This window comes from Nomascus leucogenys, chromosome 4 (assembly GCF_006542625.1).
Source record: "Nomascus leucogenys isolate Asia chromosome 4, Asia_NLE_v1, whole genome shotgun sequence".
Classification (NCBI taxonomy): domain Eukaryota; kingdom Metazoa; phylum Chordata; class Mammalia; order Primates; family Hylobatidae; genus Nomascus; species Nomascus leucogenys.
In genome coordinates this window covers 138,668,889-138,685,217 of record NC_044384.1, presented here as the reverse complement: position 1 = coordinate 138,685,217, position 16,329 = coordinate 138,668,889, and the positions used below count along the sequence as shown (strand labels likewise).

Below are 16,329 nucleotides of genomic sequence, written 5' to 3'. Positions count from 1 at the left end.
TACAGACTTAGGGACAGTGAGAAGGGGAGGGAACGTGGAGGTGTGGAATGGCCTGAGCTCTCTCCCTCTTACAGGAAACTCCCTCTGGCGGGGGAATGGCAGGCCTATGAGGAAGTAAGGGTTGTCCTTTTCAGGGCAGTGACAGAGTGCTGCATCCAAAAATTCTCATTCCTGTTCTCAGGGCCCAGTTTTGACCCCTACAGGCAATGCCCTCACTTTCGCATAAAATATTTGGGGAGGCTGTGAATTCAAGTAATTTGGCAGCCTGTAGATTCTCACTAACCTGGAGTTTATATTTCAGCTGCCTTAGCACTACAGCTTCAAGAGATAAGAGAATCAAGCCTGTGTCGAGTTAAGAATTAAATGGGAGGTTGCAGTGAGCCAAGATCATGCCACTGCACTCCAGCCTGGGCGACAGAGTAAGACTCCATCTCAAAATAAAAATAAAAATAAAAAAATAAAAATGATTTGAGTTTTTTTTTCTTTTTCTTTTTTTTAAATTTTACTTTAAGTTTTAGGGTACATGTGCACAATGTGCAGGTTAGCTACATATGTATACATGTGCCATGTTGGTGTGCTGCACCCATTAACTCGTCATTTAACATTAGGTATATCTCCTAATGCTATCCCTCCCCACTCCCCACACCCCACAACAGGCCCCGGTGTGTGATGTTCCCCTTCCTGTGTCCATGTGTTCTCATTGTTCAGTTCCTACCTATGAGTGAGAACATGCAGTGTCTGAGTTTTTTTTTTTTCTTAAGCTCATTCAAATGCCTTCCTGCCTTCTTGAATTCCTCATGCCCTTGGTAGCATTCTCCAGTGAGAACGATGTTAACTCCCAAAGCCTTGCCCTACTTGGATACCTAATTCCTGCAACTACAGGTGATTAGTTAAATGAGCTTTCTGCTACTGTACGCCATTGGTTGCAGAGTCCCATTCTGGACTTAATGATGTTTTTCAGAATCTTCATATTTCTCTCGGAATGGCCGCAACAATGACCAACACATTTTTTAAAATTTAGTTAAAATTGTGAATTGCAGGCAACAGAAAGGAATTCTGGATATCTTAAGCAGAGAAAACATTTTCTGGAATACAGTAGGGACTGTACAGAATCGAGAGAACCTGGGCGGGAAAATGGGTTTGAACCCTGATCCTCTGAGAAGGACAAGGGCCCCTTTTAGTGGGAGTGATGTGGCCAGGACACTGTCACCCCGCCTTTGCCTTTGAATAACTCGCTTTGCATTCAGAGTCCAGGATGAGAGTTCATGGTTGATTGAATCTAGGTCATAGGGCCAGGCATCTATATTTGTTTCCTGGGGCTGCTGTAATAAATGACCACAAACTGGGTGGCTGAAAACAATAGAAATGTATTACCTTGCAGCTCTGGAGGCCAGACGTCCTAAATCAAGTTGTCAGCGGGGCCCTGCTCCCTTTGAATTCTCCACAGGAAAATTCCTCCTTGCCTCCTCCAGTTCCCAGTGAGCCCAGGCACTCTTTGGCTTGTGCTAGTGTAACTCTAATCTCTGCCTTCTGTCTTTTCTCCTGTCTATTATAAGGACACTTGTCATTGGCATGTAGGGTCCACCCAGATAACCCAGGATGATCTCGCCTTGAGATCTTTAATTACATCTATAAACCTTTTTTCCAAATAAGGTCACATTCCCAGGTTCCAGAGGTTAGGATATGGGCATGTCATGGTATGACTACACCATCTTATGGGACAGGGAGTGGGAAATAGTGTCTATAGTGAGAGGCAAGGCTCTGCATCCCACTAGCACTGCACACTACAGAGTTGAGTAGAAAATGTCCTGAGATATTAAAGCCAAAATAAATCAAGATTGCAACCACAGCACTAGTGCCAAAGCCTATCATACAATACAGGAGAGGTACAAGAGAGCACAGCAGACAAATCCTACATGGGGGACAAGAAAGGCTTCATGACACAAGCTGAACCTTCAAAGACACTTGGGTCAGTTAGGTGGTGTAGAGGAGAAAGGAAATTCCAGGCAGAGAGGGAACAGATGAGCAAAAAGCATGAAGGTATCAAATGTCCAAAGCATTCAGGGAATTTCAAGTCCAGAGGGAAGAGCAGTGGCACTAGATAAGGAGCTTGTTCTGGAATATAAATCCACGAATTCACTATGCGAATTCCTTTTTTGTTTGTTTGTTTGTGTTCCTTTGATCACTGCAAGAGATTCTCCATGATAGAAGCAACACATTGATTTAGATAAGGAGCTTGTGCTGGAATATAAATACGAAGTCACTATGCGGATTCCTTTTTTTGTTTGTTTGTTTCTTTGATCACTGCAAGAGTTTCTCCATAATAGAAGCAACACGTTGATTTAGAAAAGGAGCTTGTGCTTGAATATAAATCCACGAAGTGACTCTGCGGATTCCTTTTTCTTTGATTTCTTTGATCACTGCAAGAGTTTCTCCATGATAGAAGCAACGCGTTGATTTACATTCTGGTGCAGAGTCCTCCTCTCGTTGTCACAGAGAAGTCATTGGCTGGCTAATTCAAATGGTGCTGGCAGAGCACAGGGTGTGAATTGGGGGTGGGACATCATGAGCGAAGATGCAGATCAGATTGTGGGGGGCTTTAGGTGACATGCTCAGGTATTTGGACTTTCTCTTTAGAGCTGGAGAGTGATACAATGGTGACATAGAGGATGACTTTCAGGACTTGGGTGTGACGGCACGGAGCATGTGAGATTGGAGACCATTATATTATCTCCTTCCCCAAATTCAGTTCTTTATTCTAGTGTTGGTTTATTTTTCCTTTCCTTTCTTTCTTTTCTTTTTTTTTTAATAGAAACAGGGTCTCGCTCTATTGCCCAGGCTGGAGTGCAGTGTTGTGATCATACCTCACTGCAGCCTCAACCTCCTGGGCTCAAGTAATCACCCAGCCTCAGTCTCCTGAGTAGCTAGGACTATAGGCATGCACCACCACACCCGGCTATTTTTCAATCTTTTGTAGAGACAAGAGTCTCATTAAGTTGCCCTGGCTTATCTCAAACATATGGCCTCAAGTGATCCTCCTGCCTCAGCTTCCCAAAGCCAGTGTTGGGAGGTGATAACTTTTTCATCAATCTGTAGTGAAATGAGAAAATTAAACATGATATAGTTAGTTCTTCATAAATTCTGTTCAATTTCAAAGGACCCTCCTTTGGTTTGAGATCATGACCTCCTAAATTTTATGAGGGTAAAATTGTCCATTTTTCTATGAAATTATGGTAATACTAAATAATAAGCTTTACAATATCTGTATCTATCTATTATATCTATCTGTCTACATACCTATCCATGTCTTTGCCCTCAAGTAAAAAATCAGCTGGTCCCTCTAGTTCTCCAATTGTCCCTTTGAGATTTTTCTGGACTGTGCAGTCTGCACGAGTGGGAAATCCTGGACCATGTGAGGACTTAACCCCAGGCGGAGGTGATAGGGAAGGGGCAGGGGTACTCACAAGAGGGATAAGACGGAGCTGGAATCCACACCATGAGATCCTTGACAGACCAGATTCTACTATGCTTTGCATATACATGGACTGTCTGAAATTCACATACATAATCAGGGTCAGACACGGTAGCTCATGCCTGTAATCCCAGCACTTTGGGATGCCGCAGTAGGTGGATCACTTGAGGTCAGGAGTTCAAGACAAGCCTGGCCAACATGGTGAAACCCCGTCTCTACTAAAAACACAAAAATTAGCTGGGTGTGGTGGCACATGATTGTAATCCCAGCTACTCAGGAGGCTGAGGTGGGAACATCACTGGAACCCAAGAGGCAGAGGTTGCAGTGAGCCAAGATCGTACTACTATACTCCAGCCTGGGTGACAGAGTGAGACTCCATCAAAAATAATAATAATAATAATAATAATAATAATAATAATCAGAGTTTATTTAGTTTATTTTTTAGTACAGGTTGGATATTTCTAGTCTGAAATTCCAAATCTGAAATGCTCAAAAATTTGAAACTTTTTGAGTGCCCACATGATGCCACAAGTGGAAGTCACACCTGACTTCATGTGACTGGTTGCAGTCAAAATGCAGCCACGGGACACATGGTTTCTTCAGCGTCTCCAAGGGACAAAAGGCCCTTCCACCCCTCTTTGGATGCTATGTTTTCCTCTCATGCCCAGATTTCCCCCGGCGGGCACACTCACAAAGTGTAATAAAATGGCATGTGTTCAGGCACCAATTATATGGCATGGTGAAAAGGTGCGATGGGCTTATTGAAGGACTAGAGCAGTGTGCAGCCATAACACAAGAAATCATGTCAGTTTATAAAATCAAAGAGAGAGTTCCAAGACAAACAAAACAATTCTTAAATTAGGCAGGTGACTCTGGAGGAAATATTTTTTAAAAGCCACTAGCAGGCTGAATGCAGTGGCTCACATCTGTAATCCCAGCACTTTGGGAGGCCGAGGAGGGCAGATTACCTGAGGTCAGGAGTTCGAGACCAGCCTGGCCAACATGGTGAAATCCCATCTCTACTAAAATTACAGAAATTAGCTGGGCATTGTGGCAGGTGCCTGTAATCTCAGCTACTCAGGAGGCTGAGGCAGGAGAATCACTTGAATCCAGGAGGCGGAGGTAGCAGTGAGCTGAGATGGTGCCACTGCACTCCAGCCTGGGCAACAGAGCAAGACTCCGTCTCAAAAAAAACAATAATAATAAAACCCTTCTAGCAGAATGTCTCCTCATCCCTAGAGGCCCGACTTTTTGGTCTCTCAACTGCTTGATGTTTCTTCTTGCCTTGAAAAATAAACTACAGTGTACAGTAGCCCTTTAATCAAAACAGCACTGCAGATGGAGATTGAAAGCCTGCTCTTACTTGTTGCTGTTAACAGCTGACACAGGTATCTGATGTTGTGCTGCTTGGCTACCCTGAATACTTTTTTTTTCAAACTGTATTAATGATATGTCCTATTTTTACTGTTAAGTATTTAAGTGTGAATAAGTATATGAACATGATTGCTTATCAGAAGCATATAGAGTCAGGAATGATGGTGAGGTCACACAACCACAGATTATCCACATGCGTGGCTGAGATAGTGACACCTTTTCTTTCTGATGGTTCAATGTACACAAATTTTGTTTCATGCACAAAATGATTAAAAATGTGGCATAAAATCACCTTCAGGCCATGTATATAAGGTATTATGAAACATCCATGAATTTTGTGTTTAGACTTGGGTCTCATGCCTAAGAAATGTCATTCTGTCTATGCGAATCTTCTAAAATCTAAAATCTGAAACACTTCTGGTCCCAAGCACTTCGGTTAAGGGGTAGTCAAACTGTAATAAGCCCATGAGTGCCTCTTTGGGATCAACTGTGTTATAAATTTATTTTATGAAATACACTAATGTATAATTCATCGTCACATTTCCCCTTAACTCAGCCTTAGAAAAATCATTAGGTAACTTAGAGCTTCATGGTTGAAAACCATGATCTTCCTTTAAAAGCTCTTTCTTGAGCAACCTTTTTTCAGTAAAATGACTTTGGGATTCCTTGTCCTCTATCCTGCCTAAACCTTCCTTCCTGGGAGAAAACAGGATGAGTAATACAAGTTCCACTTCTTCTCTGGAAGTGTCTTTCATATGTAATAGCAGAGCAGTCTTCTTCCACGCTGCTATTTTGGGGGACCTATTGCTTTTATCCCAACACAAACTGAGAGCTGTTTTTGTCAAATTGACACCAGCAGCCAATGCCTAGGGGAAGCTGGGCACTATATTTTCATTTTTCTTCACTATCATGTTTGATTTTCTTGTTCATTTCGGACATTCTTTCATCTACAAAATCAAAATGAATTGTAATATAGTTGCAATGAACATGGCCTTGTCATTGCCTGTGGAGCAACGGCCTTTGGTAACTGATCCCACAATCAATATTAAGCTGTGAGCTCTCTTTTCCTGATTTTTACATTATCCTCTTACAACCACCCCCCTCAACACACACACACGCTCACATTCCCCACCCAGATGTTATCACGTTTATTTCCCCTATTTCGTGTTTGGGGCTAATGTCCTGCTCTTATTGAAGTCCATTTAGACACATACTCCTTGACATTTTTCGAGGAAAACAAAGTGCCCTCAGGGAGTATTCGATCTCTTTCCCCAAAGATAAACGCCCCTCACGTCGTTCACTTTCTTTCAACATGTTTATCGGGGGTAACTTTCTAGTCCCTGGTGGGATTCCAGAGAGGGTCGTATTCTCCCGGTGCAACATATTTTGTTGTTTTGAAGCTCTGAATTTGTTCTGCTCATGGGATTTCAAGGAGAGATGCCAGCTGTTCCTTTCCTTAGCATTTCCATTGTAATCTCTCTGGCGTATCATTAAGGAGTTCTACCCAAAGGAGAAAATATTTATGAGGCTGTTTCACTAGCTTCATTATTCGGAGGGAGTCGGAACCAGAGTCAAAGTATCACCCCAATCTAGAAAAGCTAATATTGCTTGCTGTCTATGCTTTTGTATCCACCTGTCATATGCTTACCCCTGGCTGTGCTTATTCAGCTCTTATTCTGTGTTACTCCTGAATTAGTCTGTAGCTTTGAGACAGTAGGGACCACCCATCTTTGTTTGTCTTACAGCTACCAAAGCATCTGTTGCCTAGTAGGTGCTTAGTCAACATTTCTTAAACTAAATTTAGTTATAATAGAGCTCTATCGTAAATGGCTAGCCTCTCCTCTAATGCCAACATCTATGGGACTTAAGAGTTTGTGATCCTTCCTCCTCTAGCTTCATTTCTTTTCTTACTGTGTGTATTCTCTTTTGATTTAATATACTGTAATGTCCCTAATGGGCTATGTACTAGAATAATGATTATTTTTATTTATTTAATTTTTTTGAGATGGAGTCTCACTCTGTCGCCCAGGCTGGAGTGCAGTGGCATGATCTTGGCTCACTGCAACCTCCGCCTCCCAGGTTCAAACGGATTCTCCTGCCTCAGCCTCCTGAGTAGCTGGGATTACAGGCACTTCTTACCACACCTGGCTAATTTTTGTAAGTTTAGTAGAGACGGGGTTTCACCATGTTGGCGAGGCTGGTCTTGAACTCCTGACCTCAGGTGATCTGCCTATCCCAGCCTCCCAAAGTGTTGGGATTACAGGCATGAGCCACTGTGCCCAGTGATGATGTTTAAATAAAGTTCTCCTGAGATTCATGACCATCTAAGTTTGTTGTCCTTCAGATACCACAGAGACAATATGCCCAAGTCTAAAACCTCCACCTCCTATCGCGTTTCCTCTGATGGTGAACCACTGTACTGTCTACCCTGGGGCCATCCTTCTTTTCTGTTCTTCACGTATTTATACAGTAGACATTTACTGAACATTGTAAAAATACCAAAAAAGATGCAGAGATCATAAGACGTATTGTCCCTGTCTAGAAAGTGCTGCCGTCAATTATGGAACATATGTTCAAATAGCTCATACTGTAATATAAAATACAATGCCTTGCTGACCGTTATGACATTTCAACATCAGTTACCCGTATCTAGTCCTTCTTATATCCTATTTCCCGCAAATGCATACATCTTAAGTAAACTAATTTGGATGTATTCACATGCATTACAAAAGAAGGGTTTATTAGAGTTTAAATATGGCCATTACTAAAGTTCCCTTTGCTTTACCTTGTATTCTTTCTTCTTCCCTATTTTAGGATAGTAGTGGTACATTGTACTGTATCAGGCTTATTATCAGAGCTTCATCTTCAGCATGTTCCCTGCCTTAACTCTGCATGAGTCACCACGTCCTATTAATTTGGTTCTTTCTCCTTAATATCTCTTCATTTGAATCCTTTCTAAGCATTATTAATATCATTCTTTGCTGACATATTTAACCAAGTTCGTTCTCTGTCTTCATTGTGGACCCATCCATGCAGTGCCGGTCTACACTACTGCCAGAGGCAATTTCTAAAACACAGATCGACTTTTGTCATTCTTCTTGTTGAAATAATTCAGTGGTTCCCCCTGATGTTCAGAAGCTGGACTAGGCCCTATATGATCTGACTCCAACCCTCTCTTCCAGCCTCTTATTTCACCATTTGCTTCCCTGCCTCCCTTTTTCCTCGCCATCTGTATAGTTAAGAGTGCGAACTCTAGGGTCATATTGTCTGGGTTCAAATCTTGGTTCTGCCACTTACTAGCTATGTAACTTTGTGAAAGTCACTTAGGTCCTCCATGCCTCAGTTTTCTTATCTGTAAAATGGGGGAAGTAGTAGTTTCTATTTTCTATAATTATTGGGAAGAGTCAATGTGTTAAATGCTTACGACAGGGCCTGGCCCATAGCAAATAATTAATACAGACAGTTCTCCACTTATGATGGGGTTACATCCCAATAAACCCATTACAAGTTGAAAATATTATAAGTCAAAAATGCACTTAGGCCTGGTGCAGTGGCTCACTTCTGTAATCCCAGCATTTCAGGAGGCCAAGGCAGGAGGATTGTTTGAGCCCAGGAGTTTGAGACCAGCCTGGGGAACGTAGGGAGACCCCATTTCTACAAAAATAACAAAATTAGCAGGCTGTGGTGGCACACGCCTATAGTCCCAGATACTTGGGGGGGCTGAAGCAGGAGGATCATTTGCACCTGGGAGGTCAAGGCTGCAGGAGCTGTGATGGTGCCACTGCACTCCAGCCTGGCCAACAGAATGAATACCTTCTCTCAAAAAAAAAAAAATGCATTTAATACACCTAACGTACAGAACATCATAGCTTACCCCCCTAGCCTACCTTAAACGTGCTCAGAACATTTACATTAGCCGACAGCTGGGCAAAATCACCTGGCAAAAGGAACACTGTCGAATCTCAGTTGTCTACATTCATGATGGTGTGCCATCTGGGAGATGTGGCTCTCTGTGGCTTCTCAGCATTGTGAGAGAGGATCCCACCGCATGTCATTATCCTGGTAAAAAGATCAGAATTCAAAATTCAAAGCACAATTATTACTGAATGTATATCACTTTCACACCATCATAAAGTCAAACCTTCATAAGTCTGGGACCATCTGTATATATTTCTGTGCGTGTGTTGCTGTTATTGCTGTTGTTATTCATTTATTGGCTTTGTGTCTTTCTTTTTGCATATGCTGTTTCATATGCCTGGAATCACCCACTTCTCCTTTTCACCTGGCTGACCCCGCTCATCTTTTGAACTTCAGTTTGGGTGTCAGTCCCTTGAGGGAGCCTTCACTCCCCCTTCCCACTCCAGGCTGGATTAGTCGCCTATGTGCTCCTGTAGCACCGGTGCACACCCACATCATAACACTCATCACACCAGATAAGGGGTATTGACAATGTGATTTTGAACACTGTAAGTGACCTAAAGGTCCATGATGCTTAATAGTTTGCAATGACACAAAATGATTATTTTATAATGATTGTATGAATATATGATTATTGTATTAGTCCATTCTCAGGCTACTAATAAAGACATACCTGAGACTGCGTAATTTATAAAGGAAAGAGGTTTAATTGGCTCACGGTTCAGCATGGCTGGGGAGGCCTCAGGAAACTTACAATCATGAGTGGAAGGGGAAGCAAACATATCCTTCTTCACATGGCGGCAGCAAGGAGAAGTGCCAAGCAAAAGGGAAAAAAGTCCCTTATAAAACCATCAGATCTCGTGAGAACTCACTCACTATCATGAGAACAGCATGAGGGTAACCACCCCTATCATTCAGTTACCTCCCACCAGGTCCCTGCCACGATACATCGGGATTATGGGAACTACAATTCAAGATGAGATTTGGGTGGGGACACAGCCAAAGCATATCAATTCTATTATTTTTTAGAAGATTATATCAAATAATCTTGATTTTTGGTATTAAATAAGGCAAGGCATGAGTTTGGGGAATCACATTAGCTCAGGATGTATCCATCCCAGAAGTAAAGTTCTATTACACTTTAATTTTATATTTATTTGTATGCTTCAAATAATTCTGGGGTCCCGAATGGGGTGAGAGCTGTTTTATCTCTATCCCTAGTGCCTTACATCTGCCAGAGATTCAGTTAATATTTGTTGAAAAGATGAATGTGTATTTTTAATTTAATACAGAAAATTATTTTTTTTTTCAAAAATCTGGCTTTGCCCCTGAGCCGTGGTTTGAGGTGCTGACCCTCTTCCCAGGAAAATACACGCATGGCTCATTTCAGAAGGTTTAAGATACAGACCTTGCCCTAGAAAATGGCCTCCTGTTTAGTCAAAGAGAAGAGAAGAAGAAATGTGTTTCTTTCATTACTAAATATGACTGATTTAATAAAAAGACTCAATTGGAATTCAACTCCTTTTAGGTATATACGACCCCATTCTATCTTTGCCCAGCAACTTCTTGGAGAAGGTGATATGATTCATGCACTTTAGACAGAGGCAAATTTGGATCCTAATTTAGGAAAATGAAGTAAAATCAGTCATATCTGAAGGTGTTTTGGGTGCCTGATTTGGACATGTAGACAAGCCTCCTGCCCAGGTAGCTCACATATGCCTCCTACTTCTACGCTAGCTACAATTCTTCTTCTCATTGGTACTTTCACTGATGGGAGCATTGAAGAGTTTGCCTTTGGTGGCTTATCTGAGGGGTCTAACACATTTAGGCACAAATGCCTGAAGGAAAGGCGCATAGACAACCACATTGTCTGATGACAGTCAACTGCCCAGGTCAGAGCCTGGCAGGGTAAGTCCGAATGGAGAGTCTTTAGCTTCACCCTGTCATAGGGACTCAGTTAGCAAACATCATCTCTCTTATAATTAAAGCAGGCTCTAAAATTGCATGAGGAAAGATAAGATGCTTTGGTAGCTCTTTCAAAATGCTTCTTAAATGCACTTCTAAAAAGTTAGCTTCTGTGGCTCTCAATGGCACAGATCATGTGCCTAAATATGGGTGAGACGTAGCTGGGGTTAAAATCTATAGGCAAGTTCTGAAGACTAGAGAGAAGCTTTCCAAAGCACATCCAGATCAGTGATTCTTAAATAGGGGCCAGGACTGGGGTGGGGCTGGTGTAGCGGAATGTTGAGGGAAGGCACATGCATCTCTGAGTAGAAAACCCACACGCACCCTGCCATCGTGAGAATCACTGGGTGTAATGAGTACAGTTTGTGGCAATGTGGTGCCATAGATTATGGTCCATTCACCCCACTTGCAGACAAGCAATTAGGGTCCAAGGTGTTACAGGATGGGCTTTTCCTATCACATCAGGCATCTCTCGGGATCTCATTGTATATCACAAGACCTCTTTATTACAAAGTGGTTCTTGGTGCATTATTTTTTTAATAACCAAAAGCCTTTTGATCGGTTTCATGACAAACTCTTATGAAGAAGAAAAATGTGAACAATGATGAATAACTGCGAGTACTTATCAAAGTGACATGAAAGTAGCTGGTAACATGGAAAATATTGAGCAGTCCGATTGTACTGGAATGATTTAGTACAATTTAGTAACATTGTCTTAGGTAGTATACATTTAATTAAGCCCCTGGAATCAGAGATGACTCTCAATGTTAGCAATTTTCCCCGGAACAAGATGAAATCGTTCAATTTAATTTTAGGAGAAAGTATTGTATGTTTTATATAAAGCTTAGGAATTGATTTATTGGCCTATTGATTTGAACTGCTCTTATAATTCTGGCACACTCCACATATTAACAATTCTTTCTAATCCCTACTTGGCTGGGTAATTTATGCATAGGTCAGGAAGTCAGCCTGGGCTGTAGCTGGCTCCATATGTTTATCATGTGAAATGAGATTTAGTATTTGTTTTCTTCCTGATAGGGCCTGTGCTCCCTTCAGAGACTCACACAAGTGGTTTATCATGAGAAGGACTGCACTATTTCATTTCACTCCTACAAGTTTTCATTTACGTTACACATTGAGAAAGTTATGAGAAGCAACTCTCACTCTCTGGAGGTGGAGACTGCCGTGATTCACAAAGACAAGAGGTAATTTTCCTGTAATCACAGGATGACTCAGGTTAGTAGCTTTCAGCCCTTCTGCAACTCACATACCCTGAGGTGTTTTTAGCAATGTGCGTCTTCAGTGAACCTGATTCTTCCCAGTCCCTATAATTTTAAATTTATGACAATGTGATATAAAGTAAGTTGGAATTTATTTTTGCACGAGGTGGAAAAACAGTGTTTGAAAGTAGTTGTACAGGGTGTGTAAAAATTATAAGAATATATTTAGCATTTTTACAAAGCAAAATACTTTTGTAGGACTTAAACATATTTGTAAATGAGATTTTTAGCACACAAAAGTTTACAATATCATTTGTACTTGGAAATGATATGTAGATGTTAAGTGTGAAGTTGCATGTATTAGAAAGTAAAATTAGCACATATACACCATGGAATACTATGCAGCCATAAAAAATGATGAGTTCATGTCCTTTGTAGGGACATGGATGAAGCTGGAAAGCATCATTCACAGCAAACTATCTCAAGGACAAAAAACCAAACACCGCAAGTTCTCACGCATAGGTGGGAATTGAACAATGAGAACTCATGGACACAGGAAGGGGAACATCACACTCTGGGGACTGTTGTGGGGTGAGGGGAGTGGGGAGGGACAGCATTAGGAGATATACCTAATGCTAAATGATGAGTTAATGGGTGCAGCACACCAACATGGCACATGGATACATATGTAACAAACCTGCACATTGTGCACATGTACCCTAGAACTTAAAGTATAATAATAATAAAAAAAAAAAGATTTCCTAAGATATATAAAAAAAAAAAAAGAAAAGAAAATTAAAAAGTTATGCATTTTGTAATCAGGTCTTTTTTATAATATAAGTTGTCTTTTAACTGTTCTGACCAACTTGCATTTTCACTTTAGAATTGTAGTTTAAGTATGTCTTTGGAATTTAAAGCAGAATTTTATGCTGTCTCTTTTTTAATTCAGTGTCTTCTGTGGCATTTACAATAGGAGAGCCATTTCCAATGTTTGTATTTCTTGTTAGTTATGAAAAAGTGACCATTGTGTGCCTAGATTGTACCTATAATACAGACTGGCTGGGTGCGTTGGCTCATGCCTGTAATCCCAGCACTTTCGGAAGCCGAGCCAGGATCACCTGAGGTCAGGAGTTCAAGACTAGCCTGGCCAACATGGTGACCCTGTCTCTACTAAAAATGCACAACTTAGCCAGTCGTGGTGGCAGGCGCCTATAATCCCAACTACTCGGGAGGCTGGGCCAGGAGAATTGCTTGAACCCAGGAGGCGGAGGTTGCAGTGAGCCGAGATCGCGCCACTGCACTCCAGGCTGGGTGACAAGAGCAAGACTCTGTCTCAAAAACAACAACAACAGACCTCTGGGGCAGCAAATCAGAAAACACAAAATAAAACTGGAAAAGCTCAGTCTTAGTTCTGCTTTCCTCCCAGTGCCCATTGACTCACAGCTGGCTCTTTAGGATTTATGACCAAAGAGTCAAGGACCAGCTCGTACAGAGTAAAGTATTGTTGTTTTGCAGAGGGAGCTAAGAAACAGCTCCTTGATTCACTGGCTCTACAATTAATCATTGAGTGACGCTCTGTGTTCTGCACTATCCTAGGCTCTATGATGTACAGATGAGACATAGATATAGATATATAAAACCATCACATTTCCATCTCTGCCCTCCAAAGACTTATCATCTAGTTGGGAACATATACAGAGTTGAAATTTCATGACAGTATCTGGAAAAATGCCCCAAGAGTGATAGAGTTAATAAATTTGCAGTGTGTAGAAGTCCTGGGGTCGGGCACAGTGGCTCACACCTGTAATTATAGCATTTTGGGAGGCCAAGGCGGGCGGATTGCCTGAGCTCAGGAGTTTGAGACCAGCCTGGGAAACATGGTGAAACCCCATTTCTACTAAAATACACACACACACACACACAAGCTGGGCGTGTGGCGTGAGCCTGTGGTCCCAGCTACTCAGGAGGCTGAGGCAGGAGAATTTCTTGAGCCCAGGAGGTGGAGGTTGCAGTGTTTAGAGATCGTGCCACTGCGCTCCAGCCTGGGAGACAGAGCAAGACTCCATCTCCAATAACAATAATGATAATAATAATAATAATAATAATAAGTCCTGGGATGGATGATTTTTATCTGTAGTTATCCATGAATCCTTTATGCAGGAGGAAGAAACTGTGCTAGACTTTGCAGACCAGAAGATTTTGGCAGGAGGAAGTGATAGGAGAGCATTGCAGGTGAGAGAGGATAGACTCTGGCTTCAGCAAAGACCTGAATAAGGTCCTGAGCAAGTCCCACTCGGGAAAAATTGAGTAGATTTGTGTGGGTAGAGCTGAGAGTCTGATGTACTGTAGTTTCAGGATATAAGACTGGAAAAGTGGACTGGGCCAGGTCAGGGAGGGTTTTCATGACAGACTGAGGAGTGCAGGTGCTATCCTGTAGGCAGTAGAGGTCCCCTGAAGGGCTTTCAAGAAGGAGTGAATATAATCCAATGGGTTGTTTAGAAAAATTAACCCTGCACTGGCCTGAAATACAGATTCTAACCAACTTTCCTTGAATTCATAGAAGAAAAATCATGAATTGTAGCCAGTAAAACAGGAATGGCACGCGTGCTATGCGGTCTACGCAGTAACCTTTTACTATAGGAATCTGTTGTGTCTCCAGCTAAGTGGACATTAACAGAGAAGGTTGTGTTGCCAACTCCCATCATTATGAATATATTAGAGGGGATAGATGTGGGGGGTGCAGAGACAGCAAGAGGAACAGACAGATCAGTTAGACTAGCTGAGATACTATGGGATGGCAGTACAAACAGAAAGACAGAAAGGGGGCAAAGGTGCCAGCACTGTGACAACTTTGATCTTCTAGGCTGGCATTCCAATAGCACATTGCCATCTCAGTAGGTTCTTTTGCTCCAACAAGAGTCCCTTCATCCATTTGTGATGAGTCCTGTTGGCAACCCTAGTGGCCATGGTACATATCTTTCACTGTGGCCCCCACTGGGGTACATGCTGTGGTTGTGAAGAAGCATTCAAGTTTGTAATACTTTAGTCCTTTGGCTATACATGTCAAAATGAACTAAAGCAAGAAGGAGGATTTGTTGGGAGTGCCTAAGTAGGTGGCACAATAAAAGGAACTGCTGGAAACCAAACCTGGGGAAAGTTACAACTTGGGATGAGGCATGAGGATCTTTTCTTCAGGGCTGAGCCATCAGCAGTTCTGCTCCAACCTCTTGTCAATTTCCCAGGCGAGAGAGAATAACTGTCCAACATTGGATCATGTGCCCACCCCACTGCCACTGTCAGTGTGCCTGGCAGGCCCCGCGGACACTTGGAGTCTGAGAGAGATGCAGTTCCCCAAAGGAACAGAGGACAAACAGAGGTTTTTAAAAGTATTTTAATCTCTAAAATGTCTGCGTTTGCAAACAGTGGTCATATGTGGGTGCATGGTCTCAGGCTTGGGAACAGATTAGATATTCCCCAGAATCTTAGATCTCCAAAATTACTTTTCACTGCTACCTCTGATGGACCCTCTGCTCTTTCAAACTAAGGTCTTTTTTATTTTTTAAAAGATACTGATATTGACTAGAAGCTTTTTTATTTTTTAAGAAGATGCTGATATTGACTAGAAGGTATTGACTAGGCAATACCTTCATGCCTGCATGCCTCTAGCTACATGGATTAAGTGTCTTTTCTCTTTCTCCCTTTCCTTTCTTCCCTTCTGTAGTGGTCAGCTCTTCAAACACATCAAGTGCCCCAAGGTGACTTAATTTACATGCCTTAGCTGTGATGGAATTCTCAAGTTTGCTACTTTCCCTGAAAAGCAGGCTAAGAGGACCTTAAAAGCACAGTGGCTTGTCCACCTTTGGGGAACCCTTGAATTGATTCTTCTTGCAAGTGCAATTTAAATGACAATAAAAGAACATTTTCTTATTTTATTTGAGACGGAGTTTTGCTCGTTGCCCCGGCTGGAGTGCAATGGCACAATCTCGGCTCACTGCAACCTCCGCCTTTCACGTTCAAGCAATTCTCCTGCCTCAGCCTCCTGAGTAGCTAGGATTACAGGCATGTACCACCATGCCCGGCTAATTTTTGTATTTTTAGTAGAGATGGGGTTTCTCCATGTTGGTCAGGCTGGTCTTGAACTCCCAACCTCAGGTGATCCACTCGCCTCGGCCTCACAAAGTGCTGGGATTACAGGCGTGAGCCACCGCGCCTGGCTGAAAAGAACATTTTCAAATCTTGCCTACGCTTCTAGGCTGAGTTCCAAGGCGCAGTTCCCAACTTCTCATGCATTCATTTGAAGATGTGTCAGCCTACACACACAGAGGGCTCATGAAAATTTCCCTTTTTAATAATTTCCTAATACTGTGGGAAATGAACATA

At 42.1% G+C, this 16,329-nt stretch overlaps 1 protein-coding gene across 7 annotated transcripts in view; it reads left to right on the top strand.

The window, feature by feature from the left end:
* TRMT9B (tRNA methyltransferase 9B (putative)) overlaps window positions 1–16,329 on the top strand; it is a 77,851-nt gene that overhangs the window by 27,673 nt on the left and 33,849 nt on the right. For 3 of the 7 annotated variants that reach the window (XM_030812356.1, XM_030812355.1, XM_030812354.1), the window contains exon 2: window positions 11,768–11,934. The exons of 1 other annotated variant lie outside the window; for it this stretch is intronic. In XM_030812356.1, the coding sequence (XP_030668216.1) occupies window positions 11,876–11,934 (59 nt within the window). In that variant the 5' untranslated portion in view covers window positions 11,768–11,875. Of the gene's footprint in view, window positions 1–11,767; window positions 11,966–14,010; window positions 14,182–16,329 lie in introns of those variants that run through there. 3 more of the 7 variants (XM_030812358.1, XM_030812360.1, XM_030812359.1) reach the window with 3 other exon arrangements.